The sequence below is a fragment of the Brassica rapa genome, chromosome A04, assembly GCF_000309985.2.
Source record: "Brassica rapa cultivar Chiifu-401-42 chromosome A04, CAAS_Brap_v3.01, whole genome shotgun sequence".
Lineage (NCBI taxonomy): Eukaryota > Viridiplantae > Streptophyta > Magnoliopsida > Brassicales > Brassicaceae > Brassica > Brassica rapa.
The window spans coordinates 21,237,297-21,260,351 of record NC_024798.2 but is presented as its reverse complement, the minus strand read 5'-3'; the positions used below and the strand labels follow the sequence as shown (position 1 = coordinate 21,260,351).

At 35.4% G+C, this 23,055-nt stretch overlaps 5 protein-coding genes and 1 long non-coding RNA gene across 8 annotated transcripts; 2 read left to right on the top strand and 4 right to left on the bottom strand.

Moving 5' to 3' along the window:
• Positions 1-197: 197 nt before the first annotated feature.
• Positions 198-1,382, bottom strand: LOC103866134. Its single transcript, XM_009144010.2, has one exon. It carries the CDS (start codon positions 1,139-1,141, stop codon positions 407-409), a length of 735 nt encoding a protein of 244 aa, XP_009142258.1. The 5' UTR covers positions 1,142-1,382; the 3' UTR covers positions 198-406.
• Positions 1,383-1,623: 241 nt separating this feature from the next.
• LOC103866135 lies at positions 1,624-2,957 on the bottom strand. Its single transcript, XM_009144011.3, has one exon. The coding sequence runs from the start codon at positions 2,903-2,905 to the stop codon at positions 2,162-2,164; it is 744 nt and encodes a 247-aa protein (XP_009142259.1). The 5' UTR covers positions 2,906-2,957; the 3' UTR covers positions 1,624-2,161.
• A 796-nt stretch (positions 2,958-3,753) lies between these two features.
• LOC103866137 lies at positions 3,754-4,592 on the bottom strand. Its single transcript, XM_009144012.3, has one exon. The coding sequence runs from the start codon at positions 4,578-4,580 to the stop codon at positions 3,813-3,815; it is 768 nt and encodes a 255-aa protein (XP_009142260.1). The 5' UTR covers positions 4,581-4,592; the 3' UTR covers positions 3,754-3,812.
• Positions 4,593-5,170: 578 nt separating this feature from the next.
• Positions 5,171-8,211, top strand: LOC103866138. The gene has a single exon (XM_009144013.3). It carries the CDS (start codon positions 5,231-5,233, stop codon positions 6,452-6,454), a length of 1,224 nt encoding a protein of 407 aa, XP_009142261.2. The 5' UTR covers positions 5,171-5,230; the 3' UTR covers positions 6,455-8,211.
• Positions 8,212-9,045: 834 nt separating this feature from the next.
• On the top strand, positions 9,046-12,698 carry LOC103866139 (beta-glucosidase 15). Its single transcript, XM_009144014.3, has 12 exons — positions 9,046-9,324; positions 9,405-9,474; positions 9,728-9,786; positions 9,890-9,965; positions 10,056-10,133; positions 10,764-10,851; positions 11,005-11,260; positions 11,427-11,760; positions 11,847-11,878; positions 11,982-12,084; positions 12,181-12,277; positions 12,360-12,698. The coding sequence occupies exons 1-12, from the start codon at positions 9,175-9,177 to the stop codon at positions 12,538-12,540; spliced, it is 1,524 nt and encodes a 507-aa protein (XP_009142262.2). The 5' UTR covers positions 9,046-9,174; the 3' UTR covers positions 12,541-12,698.
• Positions 12,699-18,010: 5,312 nt separating this feature from the next.
• On the bottom strand, positions 18,011-22,974 carry LOC108871668. 3 transcript variants are annotated; one of them, XR_004457493.1, is made up of 3 exons: positions 21,030-22,974; positions 20,858-20,912; positions 18,011-20,716 (listed from the first exon to the last, which is right to left on the bottom strand). It is a non-coding gene; the product is annotated as an uncharacterized LOC108871668 (long non-coding RNA). The 3 variants fall into 3 exon arrangements; XR_004457492.1 differs by having other exon boundaries at positions 18,011-20,912; positions 21,030-21,277; positions 21,491-22,974; XR_004457491.1 differs by having other exon boundaries at positions 18,011-20,912.
• Between the last annotated feature and the right edge of the window lie 81 nt (positions 22,975-23,055).

The following is a 23,055-nucleotide window of genomic DNA, read 5'->3' as shown; positions in this document are numbered from 1 at the left end:
ACCTTTTTCTTATAATTGGTTTTAGATTATACAGAGGGAATGTAGTTAGTTTGTGAAGGTCAATGCCATCTAATCAACCCCTTGGAATATCCTATTTACTTGCATATTATAATATTAAGTTTTGACTAATTACTTTTCTTCAAACATTTTCATTTTATAAAAAAATTTAGATGGTGACCTATAATGATTAGAATAAATAAAACCAAACGGCTTTAGTTAAAGATCTTTTTATTTCAGATTATTAATAATTATTCAAAAGAAAATAACATGAAATTAGCAAATAAAACAAATCAATGAAAAACAAGAACCAAAACACAAGAAAAACAACAATCATATAGTTTCAGAGCTCCAAGAATCCAAGAAAGCTCGAGAGAAACATATTTGTTTTCAAACTTTTATCATATTCTTAGATCAACTTGAGACATGCTTTTCTAGCTTTCTTAGCAATTTTAGCTCTCTGCATCTCCATATGTAACTCAATCTGCATCCTCTCCATCTCCCTTTGAGCTTCAAGCATTGCAGCTAACTCCGAAGCCGCCGAGCCTCTTCCTCCTCCTTTATTACCACTTGTACTCGCCTTTCCTCCTCCTCTCTTTGGCTCCACCACTTCTTCTACTTCACAAGAATGTAAATGCGTGCCGTAGTCACATTCCTTGCAGTAATAAGACCATAGATGATCCGGAACCGTCTCTTGACATACATCACACTTGACGATCAAACCGTTCGTGTAAGGAGAACAGTAAAGCAACGTGAGCGGATGCTCATGTCCTTCACGCTCCACGGACTCAGGCATTGATATGCACCCGACATGTAAATCAAACTGGCAGATAGAGCAGTTGTAAACGAACCCTGATCCATACTCACTGCACGCGCTGCACTCGTAAGTTGAGGACTCGTACGGTGGCGAATAAAGCAGGGTCAGAGGGTGATCAGGGTGAGACTTGTGGCGTGTCTCACGTGGAAGATCGAAACATGACTTGTGCAAGAAGTAATCACATTCTGACTTTGTGCATTTGAAAGCTGCACCTATTAGGTCTAGGTCGCAGCCGGAGCAGATGGTCTCTTCTTCAGCTAGGGCTTTGTGACCGCGCAATGGATGGTTGTGGCTAGGGTGCCTCACCGATGGTTTTCTTGAAGCCATTGTAGGTAAAATGATTTTATTTTGTTTGTTTTTGTGATTCTTATTAAGCTAAGGGGTTTCAAAGCATTTATAGTGAAGATAGTAAGATGACTTGTGATTGTGAGTCTTCTTCAGGATGGGAGTAGTGATGCGTTTTGGTTTGACTATTAACCAAGTTGTAGCATATATATTAACTATATTGGGAAAAAATGTCACTACGCGCTAATATGATTTATATACGATTTCTATATATGTATATAAGATTAGTTCTCACTGGGAATTCAAAGTCAAGAGGTGGAACTATTCTCTTTGAACCCATCCATCACGGGATTATTAGTTTTATTGTTCTTTTATAATTTGATTAAATAGCCATTTGTAGTTAAAGATTCTGAAATATTGATTTATCAAGCGGCAGATGTAGACAATATGTGAGTTGACATAGTTAATTAGATATGTGAGGTCAATTAACTACGCTGAGGTTAATTAGCGACTCATTGATTGTGTATACTGTATAGTTCCAACAGTTGATTTTTTTTTGAGAAAGCAGTTGAATTTTTTTACTTACTTTCGTGCTTAACAAATTTGATAAGTTTAGGGAAGAAATGTTTTCAAAGGTGTTCAGATTCATATGATGTTGGTGGGTGTTAGTCTTTGTACTTGCAAGTAGATAGAATTTACCAACTGACCAAACAAAAATCCAAAAACAAAAATATAACATCATATAATATTTAATAGAGCAAGTAATCATTTGAAGATTGTGCAAACGTTTCTAGTATCCATATTCTGGATTGTTTACATTGTATAAACATAAAATTACGAACTATAATGATCAAAGATATTTGATTGGCAAATATATAATCATACAGCTCACAGTTTTTTTAAATCTTAATAACAAAAAAAAAAAAAGATAAAATCTTACAAACAAGCCACATTGAAAGAAAGTCACAAACATACAAAGAAAGAACGAAATCAGAGTTTGATACACTTTTTCTTCCTAACCAAAATTCACAAAAGAGAGCAATTAAACACTCAATAATCAATTCACCAATAATATTTCCTCCTTGGTTCCCATGAACCGACGTAACTACCTGCTGCATCAATAGCATCTAACTGGACCTGCATCATCGCCATCTCCATTTTAGCATCCATTTCCGACTTCACCTCTGATGCCGCCGAGCTTGTTTCTCCTTTTTCTTCTCCTTTCTTTGGAGCAGTATCTTCATATGTGGCGCATGAACGTACATGTGTCCCATAGTCACATTCTTTGCAATAATACACCCATAGATGCTCTTGCATATCTTCTTCACAAACATCACATATGAACGTCACACCATCCTCGCGACCTTTGCATGGCGTGTTGTAAAGTAGCGTGAGAGGGTGTTCGTGGTCTTCACGCTGCACGGTCACAGGGACAAACGCACATCCAACATGAACATCGTACTGGCACTTAGAGCAATGGTATGTGAAACCAGATCCATGCTCACCGCACGCATCGCACGAGAAGATGGACTGATCGTACGGTGGAGAATGGACCAGAGTCAAAGGGTGATTAGGGTGAGACTTGTGAAGGGTTTCACCTGGAAGGTCGAAACATGACTTGTGCAAGAAGTAATTGCACTCTGACTTTGTACACTTGTAAGCTTGCCCAATTAGTTCGAGCTCGCATCCAGAGCAAATGATCTCATCTCCTTCTTGGGATTTGAAGACCCGTAAAGGATGATCGTGACTAGGGTGTCTCACCGTTGGACGGTTAGTCGGATTAGCCCTAGTTTTTCCTGAACCCATATGTTCTTGATATGTGTCTAAGGTTTTGGTTGTTTTGTGGCTTGTGGGAGAATCTCTTTGGAAGTATTATAAATACCAAATATTGAAGTGGACTTTGATTTCTATAATTATGAGATTGGTATTCTTATTAACCATGTCTTAGTTTATCATTATTATACCATCTGTATATGTTACATAAGAGTAATTCTCATTTGGGTGTCAAAAGTCAAGAGGTGGAACTATTCATTTAGAACGCATCCATTACAGGACTAGTCATCTTGTGCTTATATAATTGATAGCCAATTGTAATTACAGATTCTAGATATTGAATTATCAAGTTGGAAATGTATACAATATAAGAGTTGACATAGATAAAGATGTGATGTTAACTAACTAGGCTTGGTCTCTAATGTCTATCATCTTCCAAGTCATCTGAATATAAGTGACTATGACTTCGGAAAAAAGAAATTAGAAATTGCGATAAAAAAACATCAACATGAGTCACTATATAGTAATTTCTAGTGAAAATCATAAGCTTTAAACCCTAAATCTTATTTGAGACTTGAGATGCATGTAACCTGCAAGACCAACGCATGTTACTCGAATATGTCTATTTAACGATTTATCAATACAACTAATGCTATTGCTGATGAATTGAAACATTCGTTATTATTATTAGTGAATACATAACAAAGATAGCATATACTACTTGCCTTTTAAAAGCAAACATTTTAAAATTTCAAATAACCCAAAGTGGATCAGAATTTTATCATGCATTTATTTATTACTTTTTCTTTTTATTTTGCATAACAAAGTTTCATTGAAAATAATTGTTGCAGTAAGTCACACGAACAAACGAAATTCCCAAAAAAAAAAAAAACAATTACAATCTTCATCAATGCATCAAATAGATCATTCATAGTTTCGATCACCAATAATATCTCCGCTTTGGTTCATCCCATAACTCAAGTATAGCATCATTAGTGTTCTTCCTAATACGTGCCTCGAGCTGCAACGCCGCCATCTCATCTTGAGCTTTCATCAACGACTTCATCCTTGCAGCGGCAGAGCTCGATTCTCCTCCTCCTCCTCCTCCTCCTCTTCCTTCTTCTCCTCCTCCTCCTCCTTTCTTTGGCTGATGATCTTCATAAACCGCGCAAGAATGCACATGTGTCCCATAATCACATTCTTTGCAGTAATAAACCCAAAGATTCTCCGACATATCTTCTTCACAAACATCACATATGAACATTGCACCGTCCTCGCGACCTTTGCATGGTGTGTTGTAGACTAAAGTGAGGGGGTGGTCGTGATCTTCGCGCTTCACAGTTTCGGGGATAAAGGCACATCCAACATGTACATCGTACTGGCACTCTGAACAGTTGTAAGTGAATCCGGATCCATATTGGCCGCATGCGTCGCACGTGTAAGAGTGACCATACGGTGGGGAATGAAGCAGGGTCAAAGGGTGGTCTGAGTGAGACTTGTGTTTGGTTTCACGAGGTAGGTCGAAACATGACTTGTGCAAGAAGTAATCGCAGTCTTTCTTTGTACATTTGAAGGCTTGTCCGATTAGGTTAAGCTCGCATCCAGAGCAGATGATCTCATCTTCTTCTTGGGATTTGAAGAGGCGTAGCGGATGGTTGTGACTCGGGTGCCTCACCGAGGGTCGGTTAACCGGTTTCTTTGAAGTCATTGTGCCTGGATTTGGTATTTTTACGTGGAAGAAACGTTTAACAACTATAAATAGCAATGTATGTAGAGGGCTTGCGATTTCTATTTTGGGCTAAATAATTCTGAGTTTTTTATTATTCGTATTCACCTAGTTGTGATTTTAATATACAAGAAGAAAGTTGACATTAGAATTGCATAATTTAGACCGCTTAACAATTAACTAAATACTCCCACTATCATATAAAAATTATTACGTAGCCCTTTTCAATGTAAATATAATAATTGTTTTATTTGATATAATAATTAGTTCTTATATTTTTGTGTGATAACTAATACAAATTAACATGAATATAATGATATTACTACTAACATCATTTAATTATGATTTGAAATCTCCAACTTGGGTGATTGTTAAGAAGTTGTGACAAAGCACTAGAGTTTCTCAATAGTTGAAGTTTCACTATAATCCAAGTGGGTAACGACTTGATCAAACAATCTAACCGTTGACTTTAAAGTCGTCGACTGAAAGCTTAGAATCAACATCACACGGTAGAAAAATTGCGTATCACAAAACAAAATGTTCCAACAAGTCCCCAAGCCATTGATTTGTGTTCATACCAAACTATAATAACATTTTAATACCCTCTCTGAACAAGTTGTGCAGCAAAAACAATGGGAAGGCCAAAACCAGAAGACTCAATTCGACATTTCAGCCATCCACATCCATTGTTCAACTCATCTCTCAATCCTCAAGCCAACTCTTCTTCTTCTTCTTGCGTGGTTTGCAAGTTAAAGCTTCTCAATCTTCCTTCATACACATGTAAGCCATGCAACTTCCACATCCACCTAAAATGTTCCGAATTACCTCAAAAGATCAGACACCCTTTCGACAAAAACCATCTCCTGTCTCTCATCTCCTCTCCAAAATACCAAGAAGGGACATTCCGCTGTGACGCATGCGGCAAAAACGGTGACGGATTCGCTTACCACTGTGGAGACTGCGGTATAGATCTTCACACGGTTTGTGCCAACATGCCTTCTCGTGTCACGCACCAATCTCACCCTCACCACCAACTTTATTTAACGTTTTCCATGCCGTCTCCGGGCGGGTCCGGATCCGGATCAAGATCAGCTGCGGCCGCTAGCTTCCGCTGCAGTGTGTGCCAAGGACTCGGCTCTAACTCGTGGCTCTATAGCTGTAAAGAGTGTGGTGGATTCGATGCTCATTTGTTGTGTGCTAGAAAGAAACTACCTAGTCCAACAAATATGGTCCAACATGGTCCAAACCGGCCGATGCAACCGCACTCTATCGCCACGACGCCGTTTGTTAATGTTCCTAGTCCAGTTTTTAATAATCCTTATCCGTTGGGGACTCCAACAATGAGTCCTATCATTAGACCTATGATTAATGAGATGATTAATAATCTTGTAACCAATACGCCACAAAGCCCAAGCCAAGTTTCTCAGCTTCTTGATTTGCTCGGACCATTTGGACTGGGAGGTGGATCCGGTTCTTCTTCATCTTCCGGTATAGGGTTTGACCCGTCGGTTTTCTCATCTGTTGGCCAACCATTTGGACTGGGAGGTGGATCCGGTTCTTCTTCATCTTTTGGTTATCTAGGGTTTGACCCATCGGTTTTCCAATCTGTTAACCAACCATTTGGACTGGGAGGTGGATCCGGTTCTTCTTCGTCTTCCGGTTATCTAGGGTTTGACCCGTCGGGTTTCTCATTTGTTGGCCAACCATTTGGACTGGGAGGTGGATCCGGTTCTTCTTCATCGTTTGGTTATCTAGGGTTTGACCCGTCTGTTTTCCCATCTGTTGACCCTTCAGTGTTTGCTGGATTTGATCCTTCCTTGCTTTCAACGTTGTTCTCCGGACTTGGTTTTTTATGAGTATGCAGATTTATCTTTGGATTTTGTCTTTTTGCGTTTGTTACAAAATTACTCAGTGTTCTGTCTGATTGCCATGTTTCAGGGACTTATTATAGTAATGTTTTTTGTAACACAAGACTTACAGTAATGTATTTGAACACTTGATGTCAAAAAATGGTAGTGTACTTGAACACTTCAGATAACAAACAAAATTGTTTAATCTTTTCCTGCTAGCATTATCCATATTGTCGATTGAAGACATGTTTCTCAATATAGCAGCCTATGTGATATTTATTAGTAGTGAATGAAATACAGTTTGCTATCAGATTATGCATAAAGCAATGGAAGTCTTAGGACAATAATTGCTATACAAACCCAATGAAGATTTTTTGTTAGTTATTACAATGTTTGGTAAATATGTAATATTTTATTTTGCGCTTTCTACATCATTATTTTACTTACATTAAGACATATAAAGAAGCAAGTTTTGGAAAACTATGGACTTAAAATTACAGAAAATTGATCAAATATGTAGATTCTCAAAGGAAATGTGGACAACAATGAAACTTTCATAATCTTTATTGAATAAAATTTAGCCGAAAAAAAACAATCAAAATGAAAATTGATGATATGTACCAGTGTTCAAGTAGAGACAACGGAACTTGATTTAAATCAAGACCCATCTTCAAACGAGCTCGAGACTACTCACTCGCTGATCGAAGAACGCATAAGACAGCTCGAAGCAATAGTTTCAAGAATCAGACAACGAGAAACAACAACACCAGCACCACCACGAGCCTCGGTGCCTAGAGACTCTACCGCAGGAATTAATTATACACGAGAGTTCTAGAGAGAGAAACGTCGAAAACCGTGACAACAAGACTTACTTAATAGCAAAGGCATTGAACATGGAGAGAACAAACTCTACTGTTCCTGGTGATTACTTTGACTGTAACATATGTTTAGAGAATGCTCAAGATCCGGTTTTGACTTGATGTGGTCACTTGTTCTGCTGGGAATGTTTCTATCAGCTGCCTCTTATTTATCTGAACGTTAAAGAATGTCCGGTTTGCGATGGAAAAGTGACTGACACTGAGGTGATTCCCGTATACGGTAATGGAGATGATAGTGAGAGTAGTAGTAATGCTAAAAGAGTGTTAAAGAGTTGAAAGCTTTCGTCAAAAGATTACAAACCGGGCGGTTCCTTTTATTCCGGGGTCTGAAACAGTGGAGCATTTTAGGATAGGACTGCAAGCTTTAGCTCAAGGCGATGAGTTCGGTCTGAGCAACATAGTATTTGTTAATGTTTTGATCAAAAAAAAAAAGGCCTAATACCCGCAGGCTAAAAAAGATCGATCCAACTTGATACATAAAAGCCTATTTGCGAGATATTAATCTTTTTTTTTTAACTTTAGTTTCGGCCTTTAGATCATATTTAGGCCGCTTCAGTTTGTTGGCCCAGCATGCTATGGCTATGTTATTTTTTCAGAACTTGACATATTTAGAAACAAATCATCAAAATTGATAAATCGATGGATAAAACAATAATTTTGAATAATCAGCTATCTTTACCATAGTCTTTTCTGTTTTTGTGCTACTAATCTTTCTGTTTGTGTACTACTAATCTTTCTGTTTTTATATGACTCTTATATGAGTTTTTAATTTTTTCTACTATCATTTTTTGTTTACAGAAAAAAAAAGTTTAGATTCAAATCATTTATTTTCTTGTCATTAATTTAAATAACTTCTTTAAGAAGTCGCGAAAAAACTATAAATTACACAACTAAAAAGACCCCCTAAACCAAAACATGGACTTGTTTCATCACAAGGAAATCAGAGAAAGTCTTAATTAATTAAGAAACTCATTAATTAATCAAATACTATATCGGAACAGATTTTAGAGTAGTCGTTTTTTGACCGACAGACTATTCCCAACGCGTTCCAGACCACACCAACCTGTGATTAATAATACTCTGTAGTCTTTACATAATAAAAGTATATAATGTCTTTATCTAACAAGATTTGAAATAAATAGCCGTTATACAAGCTTCTAGTTTTAGCACAAGAAACCGAAAATAGACGTCCCATCAGTTCTTACACGTCTTCACGTTCCCTTTAGAAATTAGCACTTCCCGTAATTGTCTGAAAAACGTGCAAGATGGTGCATTGCTTTTTATATATTTTTTTTATAAAATGACTCAACTATAAGTAAAATTTTAGATAATCAATGCCGGTTAAATAAAAAAATGCAAATAAATATTCTTTTGTTTCATATTAAGCGTCATTGTAAAAAAAAAATTTTGTTACTAAATATTGTTTTTAAATTTTCAAGACAAAATTTATTAATTTTAATCTTCGGTTTAACTTTATATTGATTAAAATATAGTTCTGTCTATATACAATGATATTTTTATTTACAAAATATACAAAACTAAATATTTTGTTAATTTATGTGTACCAGTCTAAAACAAGAGTTACAATGAAACGGAAGAAACAAGATTTTTTCAAAATGAAACGGATGGAGTAAGTTTTTTTTCAACTAATGTTTTGCTTATTTTCCTTATTTGAAAGATAACTAGATAGGGTTAGTTGAAATTTTATTTACTAACTTGATGCCATAAAAGAAAACAAATTTCTCTCTCTCTCTCTCTCATCTGTGCTAAACAATTCGCTTCCGTATTTAAAAAGTCCCACTCATTCATCTCCTCAAAGGAAAATTAACAATCAAAAGAAAAGTTAGAATGAGAGGAAAATATTTTTCTTTACTAATAGTGCTCATTGTCTTGGCCTTCAATGGAGTTCTTGCCCTGAACAATTCTTCAACGCCTAAATTAAGAAGAAGTGATTTTCCAGAAGATTTCATTTTTGGGTCTGCAACATCTGCTTACCAGGTATTTATTTTTTGGTTCTTCTAATTACCATGATTTATTTCTTGAATTAAAGGTTTATGGGTTTTGTTTAACACTCTCAGGTTGAAGGAGGTGCTCATGAAGATGGTAGAGGACCAAGTATCTGGGATACCTTCTCTGAAAAATACCCAGGTTTTGTTTTGATCTAAATCTCACTTAGGATCTAAAGAATAGTTATATGTGTAGTTGATCCAAAAAATAAAAGTTTACATATATGTGTGAATCTGCTCTTATTAAAAGATTGATTGACCACTCTGAGATTGAATACCAAAATGAATTATTCTTGAAAAACAAAATTTGTTTCAACTACTCTGCTTTTGATTCTTCAATGGGAGTATAGTATAGTTGATAAACTCAAATAATGTTTTTATTTATTATTCTCCAGAAAAGATAAAGGATGGTAGCAATGGGTCTGTTGCAGATAACTCTTACCATCTTTACAAGGTAATTATCTTTCTGTAATTAAATTGTCTGTTCTGACTTTTCATTGGCCTCAAAACCAGCCACAATCTTTGATTATATCATACACTAAAACATTGGATTACAGGAAGATGTGGCTTTATTGCATCAGATTGGCTTCAATGCTTACAGATTCTCAATCTCGTGGTCGAGAATATTGCCTCGTAAGTTCTTCTTCTTCTCTTTGAAGGGGTTCACATGGGATTTGATTAATTTTAAGTGTCAATAATGTTGACGTGTTGTTTCTTACTTAGGTGGGAATCTAAAAGGAGGAATAAACCAAGCTGGTATTGACTATTACAACAACTTGATCAATGAGCTTTTGTCCAAAGGTAAAAAGACAACATACAATTCGACAAATAAGCTAAAGTAACGCTCTGGGTTTCACATTATTTTAAGTTGAGATTTTATAGTAAACAATGTTTTTCAAACTTGGACTTATTTATAGTAAACAATGTTAGCAAACAATGTTAGTAAACAATTTTTTCAAACTTAGACTTATGTATATGTGAAATTCTATTACTTAGAAGAAAATCCAAGTATTATACTTTACATATATATTTCATCTAATGGCTTCTTGTGATAATGCATTTTTCTCTTAAAATTAAATCTTCAAAGTTCAAAAACAATCATTTAATGCGTGGCACCCTTTCAATTTTGGCTGCCTTCCAAACAAGTTATGTGTGGCGTTCACGTTTTCACGTAAACATTTGGAAACGTTACATGTCTTTTTGGTAAAGTGTTAAATGAAACATTACATGTTGCCCACTGAATAAGTCATAGACTCATAAGTCATAAATCTTTTGACTTTTAAAAACAATCTAGTGAGATAGCGACTAATAAGTAATAACATCTTCCACCCTTCAAATATAAGTATCCTTTTTAGTTTTTTTAGATGTCCCATTTAGTTATAAACGCAATACAAGCAGAAACTAATGCAAATATTATCTTACTGTCTATAGGAATTAAACCTTTTGCCACCATGTTCCATTGGGACACACCACAAGGTCTTGAAGATGCTTACGGTGGATTCCGTGGCTCAGAGATTGTGTAAGTCCTCAAAACCTTCAGTTTTATTTAGCATTAGTAATAGAAACAAAATTGACTAGTTCAACTAGCCATTACAATTAACATTCAAATATACTACTATCAAAACTATCCGACTTTATTGACTTTTTTGTTTTTTTTTGGTGGATGAAACAGAAACGATTTCCGAGATTATGCGGATATTTGCTTTAAGAATTTTGGAGATAGAGTGAAGCACTGGATGACATTGAACGAGCCATTGACAGTGGTGCAACAAGGTTATGTTGCAGGTGTAATGGCTCCAGGTAGATGCTCCAAATTCACAAACCCTAATTGCACCGCTGGAGATGGAGCCACCGAGCCTTATATCGTCGGCCACAACCTCATTCTTGCTCACGGAGCCGCCGTCGAGGTCTACAGGAAAAAATACAAGGTGAGAAAAAACAAGATTCTACTCTGTTTCTTGCGAGTAAAGTTACTGAAATTGATCATGTTTATAGCAATCTTAGGCTACAAATAAACCTTACTATGAATCACTGAATCTAAAGTTTATTCATCTGCGGATCTTAACAAACTTGCTCTTGAATGTTGTTCAACAGGCATCTCAAAAGGGTCAAGTTGGTATCGCTTTGAATGCGGGTTGGAACTTGCCCTATACAGAATCGGCGGAAGATAGGTTAGCTGCGGCACGAGCCATGGCTTTCACATTTGACTACTTCATGGAGCCACTCGTGACCGGTAAATACCCTATCGACATGGTCAACAACGTAAAAGGCGGTCGGTTGCCTACTTTCACTGCGAAACAATCTAAGATGCTTAAGGGCTCATATGATTTCATTGGCATCAATTATTACTCTTCCACTTACGCAAAGGATGTCCCCTGCTCCACCGAACAGGTTACAATGTTCTCTGATCCTTGTGCCAGTGTCACAGGTTCGTTTTTGCTTCATCCAACATCTTTTTTACCATTTTAAAACAAATTAATCGAATATTTATGCGTGACAAAAAAATGTTATTAGGTGAAAGAGAAGGTGTTCCCATTGGTCCAAAGGTACTTGTCTAGATTAATCTTCTAAAATCTTGTAATTTTTAGGTTAAAACTACACGGTAAGAGACTAAAACCTTATATATGTGTTTTTATTTTATTTTTATAGGCTGCATCAGATTGGCTTTTGATATATCCAAAGGGTATTCGTGATCTTGTCCTCTATGCAAAATACAAGTTCAAAGACCCGGTCATGTACATAACCGAAAACGGTAATTCACAAGGCCATGAGCTTTCTTTTGATTGATATATACATTTATGAATATTCGACAATGAGTTCTAGTTTCTGGATGATATATTTATTGTAGGGAGAGATGAATTTAGTACGGACAAAATATTCCTCAAAGACGGCGATAGAATCGATTACTACGCTCGACATCTCGAGATGGTTCAAGACGCAATCTCGTAAGTATTTTTATGCTATGTTAACAAACATATACATTTATGTAACGGTGTTGGCAAATGCTTTTGTTAAATGATATTATAGGGTGGGAGCCAACGTCAAGGGATTTTTTGCGTGGTCTTTGTTGGACAACTTCGAATGGGCAATGGGATACACCGTCCGGTTCGGGTTGGTTTATGTGGATTTCAAAGATGGATGTAAGAGATACCCCAAGAAATCGGCTAAGTGGTTTAAAGAGTTGTTGAATCCAAAGAAAAGCAATTGATGGAAACTATAGTATTCCGCTTTATTAATGTCGATGTTACTTTGAGAGAGTTATTATCATTTTTCTCAGTTGGAAATAATGAGCAATGTTTTTTTTTTGGACACAGCAACGGGTTTAGAGCATCTCCAAAAATAAACTCTATTTTGAAGTTTTCAAAATTCTATATTTGAAGTTTAAATGTGTTCTTCTCCAAAAGCAAAACTTCAAACTCAATTTCAAAACTATTTATATTTTATAATATGGTCCTTAAATTTGTCATAACTAATTTGAATTCATAAAATTTTTGTAAATAACTAGCAATAACTAGCACATATATAAACATATTACAACAATATTAATTAATAAAATATTATATTTAATATAAATATTTAAAGAAAAATAACTTAATTAATTATAAACTTCAAACAAAATAGCATATTAGTTCATAAAATGATTTTCGTAATGCATATATGATCTATTATTGCATTTCGAAGTAAAAATGACTCTCCTCATTTTTACTTTGTAGATTACGAGTTAAAAGATATTGAAATCGAATAATATTGATACTTGTAAATACATTAGATCATAACAAGAAAGTAAAAGAGAAACATAAAAGATTGCTAAAAGACTAATTTTTTCGATGATATTAATACTCGTGAATATATTCGGTATGAACAAAAAAGAATTGTACGAAAAAAACATCAAAAACAACAACATCAACCATCTTCAGTTACACAAAAAATTTAACAATATTTGAAAATTTGAAGGTTCCGGATCAAACTTACCTGACTATTTGTGTTGTTGTTATATTTAAATTTGTGTAATAGTTATGTCTTCATGTAATTTTTTAAAATCTTTTTGTTAAGTTTTTTTTGTATATTATTGTTGTCTAAATCTAGCTTAAAATATTTAAATCTTATTTTAAAGTTTATTTAATTTTATGTGTAAAATTAAAAATCTGTAAACAAAATTTAAAATATTTATGAGAAATATTTTTTAAAGATTAAAACAAAAACAAGAAATTGTTTATGAATCATAAAAGTGATGTGTGATTAGGGACCAAAATGCAAATAAAAATATGAAACTTCAAATTTGAAGTTTTGAGGAGTGAAACTTCAAATATAGAGTTTCACTCCTCAAAACTTCAAATTTGAAGTTTTGAAGTTTCTTTTTAGAGTGCAAAAAACTTCATATTTGAAGTTATAGAGTATCTTTTGGAGATGCTCTTACATGTTTAGTTATGTATACAATGAACCCGATTGTTTTTTGAATAAAATAACTTGATTGATTTTACTCTACAACATAATTTTTTCATGTCTTTTTTGATAATTTCATGGTTCTCAGCGATGATTATTTGTGGTACTATGAGTTGGATTATTTGGAAATTTTGATTGCACATGCATGTGCAAAGTTTTTTTTTTTTTTTTTTTTTTTTTTTCGACAAAAATATTTTTTTTTTTTATTCAATCTCCTCCCATAAAGGGACATCGTTTCCGAATACAAAAAGTTGAAGAAAAACTACAAAACTACAATGATTGGTTACGGCAAATAAAATTTAAAAAAAACACTTGTGCAGTATGAAAGAAGCCTTTGAGAATTATCTTAGCAGTATCTTAGACGTCGAAATGGTGAAACCACTCATGTAAATAGGTCTCTGAAGAGGAAGTAGACTGTTGCAAGCTGCGCCCAGGTGGAGAACGGTCTAGACCAAACAGCTTCGCTTTGAGGATCACTTTAACCTCTTTGACCAGAAGCAAAGAGTGGCGACTAGAGGAAGTATGCAATCTTAAATTTCTCTCTTTCCATAACGCATACACGATAGCTTGGACAAGCAGATTGCATATGGTTCTAACTTTGAGATTTGTAGATGATGAAGGAAGCCACTGAAAGATAGCCTCAAAATCCGCAGGCAGATTGAAATTAGAGTGTCTGAAAAAATGATTCCAAACATCTTGAGAATAATGGCAACCAAGAAACAGGTGATCACGGTTCTCATCTGAGGAGTCACAAAGAAGACAGGTCGGTGATGTCTCGGGACTCCATTGACGAAGCCTATCCCTTGTCGGGAGCCTGTTCAGAATTGCAACCCATGCTATAAAGGAATGCTTGGGAATTCGAACCTTTAACCAGATGGTCTTGTGCCACGAGACAGGTGGTGGAGCAGGAACCAAAGTCTCCAAGGTGCGTGAAGCTTTAAACTGACCAGGCTCAGAGTCAGGACTGTTTTTCCAAAGAAATAAATCCGGGATTAAAGGTGATAGCACCGGAGGCTCAGCCGGCAAACAAGCCTTGATGAGCTGAATGATCCGATGGCGACCTCTAGGCAGAGCCCAAGAATCACCAGAAATCGCTTCTGTAACCTTAGCCATGCTTCTGATCCCCAAAACACGAGGTCCATTTGCTCTAGATATATCAATTAAAGGTCCTAGGCCTGTCCAATTATCATGCCAGAAGAGAGCATCGTTACCCGACTGAATTCGACAACACACAAACGGACGAGCAATTTGCCTTAGATTCATCAGCCGACGCCAAATCCAAGAGCCTGAATTGTCGAAATCAGCTGTCCAAAAGTCCTTGTCTGCAATAACATGTTCCTTTATCCAGGCAACCCAGAGAGAACCGGTCGCTGCAAAGAGAAACCAGATTAATTTCAATCCAAACACTGTGTTAGAGTCTTCCAACCTGCGGAGACCTAGACCACCCGAGGACTTTGGGGTGCAAACGGACTCCCAGGATACCTTTGCACTCCTTGCTGAGTCTGGTCCTCCACTCCAAAGAAAAGCGTTGCACAATCTTTCTATAGCATCTATACAACCCTTTGGTAGTGTAAAGACAGACACCCAGAAGTTAAACATTCCATACAACACAGACTGAATTAATACAAGCCTCCCTGCGAAAGACAAATTCCTTATAGTCCAAGAGGTAATCTTCTTCCTTACACTATCAATCAGAGGCTGATAGTCCTGTGGTCTTAGCCTATGCGGCATCAACGGGACCCCTAGATATCGGACAGGAAGCAAACCTTGAGAAAATCCATACTTATCTGCCATGGCCTTTGCTTCTGGAATATTGAAACCATCCAAAAATAGTCCAGATTTGGACTTATTCAAGCCCAGACCAGAACCCATATAAAAGGTTTGTAAAACTTGGATTATGCCAGCAACCGACTCTTCACTCCCATCAAAAAATATAAGCATATCATCTGCGAAGGAGAGATGCGTGATAAGAGGGTACCGGCACTTAGGATGAGTGTTGAAGAGTCGCGCCCGAACAGCTGCATCAAGATTTTTTGCCAAAATATCCATTGCCATCACAAATAAGGAGGACGAGATGGGGTCACCTTGACGAAGACCCTTTTTCCCGGGAAAAAATCCAACAAGCTCCCCATTAAAAGCGACTGAATAGTGAGGCGAAGTGATGCAAGCCTGGATCCACTGAATGAGAATCTGAGGCAGGTCGAAGGCTTTTAAAATATTTAACATGAAAATCCAATCAACATTGTCATAAGCTTTTGTAATGTCGATCTGCAAGCATCCTCTAGACGTTGTACCAGGCTTGTAGAAATCTGAGACTAGCTCTGAAGCTAAAAGGACATTCTCACATAACAATCTTCCTTTAACAAATCCAACTTGATTGCGTTGAACAACCAGGGGTGTAAGACGCTTGAGGCGTGCTCCAATAATCTTTGATATAACTTTGTAGACCGTATTGCACAAGGAGATTGGACGAAACTCAGATAGATTAGCAGCGCCTGTTACCTTTGGCAAGAGGGCAATTACCGTCGAATTGACCTGCCTTGAGAGTTCAGGAGTGACGAAAAAATCTTTAACGGCCGCTACTAGGTCTGAGCCCACCAAGTCCCAAGAAGTAACAAAGAACTCCACCGAGAACCCATCTGGACCTGGTGCCTTGTTCTTTGGTAGAGCAAAAACTATATCCCTGATCTCTAAATCTGTTGGGATAGCCACTAACTGAGTTGCCAACGCCTGCGGACACCTGAAAGGATGGATGTCTTTGATCTGATCAACCGAGAGAGGGTTTATTTCAGAGTTTTCCGAACCAAGCAGTGACTCGTAGAACTGAGAAGTCATGTTCTTCAGGGTAACAGAGTCGAAAATCTTTCTGTCTGCAGCATCAAGTAAATAGTGGATGACGTTCCTAGATAAATTGGCTCTGACCGCTTTGTGGAAAACCCCGGTGTTCAGATCTCCCACGCTTAGCCATTTAACCCTAGACTTTTGATGAAGAAACTGTTAATAAAGCGAATTAAAAATTTACATATTAACTAAGATTCTAAGAATATTAATGTTCTATCTTTTGTTACACAGGAAGATCGAGGCATACTCCACTCAGTACCAGAAGGTTTACGAAAAGTTCTTAACTACATCAAAGATAAATACAATAACCCTACAGTCTACCTAAAAGAGAACGGTGAGTATTTTTGTTTAGATTTTTTTTTCCTTCTAATAAACAATAAAGAAATTTCAGGTTGTTAACTTTTGTTTGCAATAATTTTTTTTTTCTAGGAATTAATGACTACGACGACGGTAGAAAGTCACGAGGGGACATTCTCAATGACACTTTTAGGATAAAGTATCACGAGGACCATCTCCAACAACTCTACAAAGCCATAATGTAAAATTTCAGTCCATATAGTTTTATAAAACGTGTCCGATTGGTTTCAAAACAAAATGCAAACAAAAAAAGTGGCCTTTTATACATGATCTGAATGTGTTTCTTATTGTTACAACAGAGAGGATGGATGTGACGTCAGAGGATATTACGCATGGTCTTTGCTAGACAATTTTGAGTGGGAGCATGGATACAATACTAGATTCGGTCTGTACTATGTTGATTACGACAACAATCTCGAACGGTATCCCAAAGATTCTGTTAACTGGTTTAAACGATTTCTCAATAGACTTGACGTAAAGAGTGAAGAAATAAAGAAGGAAGAAGTATGGGATGTGTCACGTAATAATGAGACTCTTGATAATGATGCAAAAGGTTTCGAGGCATCCGTTCGCTCGATTATCTATCTCATGACGAATTCATCGAGAAGAGAAGAATCGTTGCACTTTGGAGTTTCCTTATAATCGGTTGGATTTGTTGTTGGGTTCTTATACTTCTTTTGGAGTCTAGAAATACGTTTCGTGGGCCGGGTAAAAATTCTTCAATGGATGAGATATGCATATGGATTAGATTTTTTTAGTAATCAATGAAAATTGCCGGTGTAAGAAAAATGGTTGAGTTCATTTTTTGTGTGTATTTTTTTAGTCGGCATTTTAGAGCATCGTTACCGGAAGATACTCTGACAAGAGTTTCTCAACTTATTTATTATAATCATTAAATAACACAACCAAAAATTAATTATAAAATGATTTCACCAGTCAACACATTACAAATAGAGTACAAATATCATGACAGCTTCAGTTTTAAATAAACTTCTTTTGTTTGAGAACAGTCTCCTATTTTCTCTGTTTCTCTCATCGGTTATGATAGTTGAGTAACTTAATGTAGATATTATATTTGGTTACAGTTTGAGAATACATATATATAGCCTTAGACTACAAGTTTCTAAATTATTCAGTTTTATATTATTTAAATTTAATATGTTCTATATGGTATATAACATTTCTAATAAATTCGCAAATTCACTAAATTATTGATACACTAAAATTTTAGTTATGCTATTTATGTAAAAAGTTTATGTAAAAAGTTTCATTTGCTATTTATTAGTCTCACTTTCAACACCTAAGAAAAACTTGAAAGAAGTTGGTGTAAGGGACAATTAAAAAGAAATAAAAAATGGAAAAACCATGTGTTGTTGATTATTCTTAATTAGTTTCCCTAATATCTATATTATCATTATTAGTTTTGATTGTTGACGACGGAACGTATCTTAATATTAGCTGATGCGGGCATGAGAGAGATTTTTAGATTCAACTAGAGTCTTTTTCCGCGCTACGCGCGGATTATATATTTTAATTTGTTACATTTAGGTTCTATTTGATTAAATTGATATTTTTAAAAAAATTCTAGTACCAATTATAGTAAAACTATTTTAAAAATATTTTTGTTTTATATGACATATCATATAATCTGATAAATAAATAATTAAAAATAGTTTGGGCTTTTAAAAATTACAACTATTAACCAAATAATTAATAGATTCAAAGTTTTCTAAAGTATATATGTATATATAGTAAAATTCGAAGAAGACGCTACTATATAGAGAATTTAACATTCTACTTTTAAGTATGATATTTAATTTTATATATTCGTTAAATTATTTCTCGAGCAACAAAATCCTACATAAACTTAATTTTATTCCCTAAATATTAAACCTAAACAATAATCACTAACCTATAAACTCAAACGGTATAGTAATTTTGATTAAATATATTTTTGAAAATGATATCTAACTTAATGAATGTAATTTCTTATTGTCTACACTTATTTTATTTTTATTTAAATGATTTTAATAGAGTATTATCTTTCATGTGTTATTTTAAACAAAAATATATTTTAGTACTAATTACAGTATTTTATATATTTATAAACTACCTCTATATATTTTTTACATACACATAAGAGTGGGCACCAAATGGATATCCAGGGTTCTGGAAATTTTTCGTGATCAAATTTGTTTTGTATAACTAAATATTCACTACAAATGAGGATTCTAATTCTCTTGGAAGTTGAAATATTTTTCTTTAATGTTTCCATTCACTATCGATAAATTGTAATAAAATGATTTATCTTAATATTTTTTTCTTTTTCTTCTATATCTAGGGGTTTGTCTGCCCTACCGGCGGAACGTTATATTTAAAACTATTTTCTCTAAATATTACATTTCTAAAGATAGTGCCAATTATACATAGTCTTATTGAAAATTATTATACATAGTTGAGAGCAGGGGTGAAGCCAAACATTTTTTAACTGGGTGCACAAATAATTATATAAATCAAATAATAACCTTAATACAATGGTTTGTGCAATTTATAACTTCGACTTTTGTTTAAAATGCTGAATTGAACTTATTAACCTTATCTTGACCAGATTTTAAAAGAATGCAAATCTATTCCACAAACGTATACATGTTACAACATGAAGTTGACATAATCATACTCCCAGCTAAAACAAATGATCTCATCAGCTAGCTGCGCCTTCAGCCATCTCTACTCTACCCACACATCTGGGCAGATCTCCTGATTTATAGTATAAGAATAATTTAAAAGATCTATAGATCCTTTAGAAAGGCAAGAAATGCGTTTTGGAGCTTGTAAGATGAATATTACATAACTCGCGTCATTGAAGAAGGTGTTGTACCCATTTCTATAATTGGCGATGCTTACAAATCCTTTAGACTGATTCAGTCATCACTGAATCGGTCAGGCCTCTATCGTTTAGAACATCTTCACACTTGAAAGCACATCAGCTCCTTCCATGCCCGTTACCGCTTTCTGAAACTCATCCAACAACACAGATCCTGATCAATTGAAAATTTATCCCATACAAACTTTTATTCTCTTCAATGGAAATCCAACAGCTGGACTGCTTGATTTAAATCAACGGAGATCATGTTTACTCGCTAGATGCAAGAGAAAAATAAGTGATAGCTCCCAACAATCTCTAGCATGAAAGAAGTTATGAACATATTCCACATATCTGTTAACGGTACCTGAAAATTTTAACACTGCATCAAACTCTCCCTGTAACCATGGTGAAAACATTAAATAAAGTGACCACACTATGAAGATACCCATTAAAGAAAACCAGAATATTTTCAAAGTCAAGAACTACCTCTAATGTCGGATGCAACTTCACAATAATCTAGAAACATGTCACAAAGCTATATATTAGAAAAAGATTGCTCCGTTCATTTGTGCAACTCCAAAGAAATGAAAATAATAGATCTACATAATCTCGATAAAGAACATTTTGTTCAGACCACTAAATATGGAGATACTCTCAAGAAAATCCTTTGATACACTATATAGATTAGTACAAACACAAAACACATAAAAAGCTCTGATTTTGCAGGTTCGAGCGGACAAACACAAGGCCAAGACTCTTAATCTAAACATTGTAACTTATTAAAAAAAACAAAGCCCTGAAATTCCACAGGACCAAAAATAATAATTAACATACCTGTTTCGAGCAAGCGGTGAGAAGAGAACAAACAACGTTTTATCTGTAAAAGCTATTAGATGAGTTGGCTTATCGTAAGAACCAAAAAAATTCATTGGAGATAGACTTAAGAGAAATGGAACAGAGATATTCAGATATCAAACTGTTTCCCTCTTGTATTTAATCAAGTATCTGAATATGATACCTTGGCTCCCCATGTCAGCACTCTACCATTGGATGCAACTTGTGCAATATACATTCTGTCATGACACAAGAATGAAACCCATAAGCCTAAAGCATTTATCTAATGCAACATCTCAAACCAAAAGACATGATCTATTGTTACATGTAACAGAGAGAAGAACTAAACACATTACATAACGTTAACGGCAAGGAGGACATTGGTCCACCTCCGTCCACTGCTTGTGTTTCTCTTGGATGTCTCCTGGTTTGATGATGACCCCTCCTCACCTCTAGGACCTATCCTACTCTCTCATCCACTAAAGAAACATACAGATAACGAAGATCTGATATCATCTCTGGAGTGAAGAAACTTAGCCCTGTTGAATACAACGACTCTTCTTGAGAACTCCGTTCGTGCAGCATCATAGACTTGCAGCAGTATCTCTCAAAAGCAGCAGAGAGACAGAGAGTCCAAGACAAAATGAGATAAATCTTGAAAGCAGATATGATCGTGATTGAAAGTTGAAACCTTTTTACAATTAGAATTGCAAAAGAGCTAATCACAAAGCACACAGGTGAAGAAAGTTTAAACCTTTTTTGTTCCAAAGTTCTAAACTTTAGGAGAAAAATATAAGAGAAGAAAATTAGCTTGAACCTGAAGGGAAGAGCGGATATGGAAGCCAAGTCGGAGGTGACGGCGAAGATGGTCGCAGGCGTGTTTCGATGTGGCGGTTGCGTAACCCCGAAACACCGTAGATACAGATTCCGGCGGCCGGAGATTATGTTGAGATAATGACAAAGGTACCATCTCGGTTCACGTTTCTCAGGTTCGGAAAGGACGAATAGAGATGGAGATCGTCTCCTGCACAACAGAGAAGGAGATAGAGATCCTCGTGACGGTTTGGTGGTGCGCTCTCCAAAGAAACGAATAGCTTTACCTGGAGGAGCAGTAACCTCTGTTCCAAACAATGAATTATTTTAAGAAGCAGATTGATACTGAAGCAATGAAGTATTGGCTCAAAAGAAATTTGATGAAAACTTAAAATTTAATATGAATTACGTATAGAAGCAATAAGACTCTCTCAGCAACTCTGAAATCAGTGAAGACAAAAAAAAAAAAAAACAAAACAAAACCATAAGCACAGCCAGTGGCCGATCCTTCATGAGCATCACTTCGACCGATGAACAGCTTACATGATTCCATTTTCATTCTGCAGCAGCGTTTGTTACATCTAGGATTAGGCTGTTGAATGCTTTCACTTCTGTCTCTATAACCACAGCTCTACAAAAGAGCCTTCTCTTTCTTCTATCGTCTCTCTCTCTCTCTCCTTCTCCTTCTATGAATCATCGCACAATGCAAGTCTTCCCCAACTCCTCCATGACGATTCTCTCTGTTCTCCTCACAACCCTCTTACTCTCTCTCTCCCTCTCCCTTCGACCCAAGACCTCAACGCCGGTCCGCCCTACGGGCAGAAAGTTATATAAAAATTATTTTATATTAATTTATAAAGTATTGAAAAATCATTATAGATTGAAAATATTGTAAACAAACAAATAATTAAAAAATTCTAGAGATCTTATTGCTATTTTTAATAAATTTTTGGTTTGAATTAAAATAACAGCAATCTTCATTATTCTTTAATAAATATATAGTTAGTGTTGGCTTGAATTAAAATTTTAGTAAATTATGTTAAATCAGAATTTTGTTATTGATTTTTTTTTTTCAAAAATGACTTCATCTAGTCATATTGTCGGTCACATTCATCTTTTGCTATCTTCATACATCATCTTGAAGAAGTTTACATTGATGCCGCAGAGGCTTTTATATACTTAAAATTTAAAAGAAAATATCTACTGATTTTTCACTTATTAACATCCTACGTGATTTGGAGTTCTAGAATTCAAAGTTTACTTTCTCTTCGTATTCATTTGTTAGGCGTAATTAGAATAATGTACCAAAAAGGGTCTTCCCAACAGAGCTTTCTATAATGATTAGAAATACCCACCTAAGTAGCTTACTCCAAGTTTGTATAGTGATACTCAACTTTCAAGTTAATAAAATCTAACTTTGTCGAAAAAGCTGCCCTTTTTATGATTTCATCAGAATTGAAGACTGAAATATGCATCGATGTACATTTCCATTTTGGAGGTTCTCCACTTCAAAACTATCTCATGTTCGAAGAACTAAACGATATAGTTATGTTTCACGGCACCATAAAT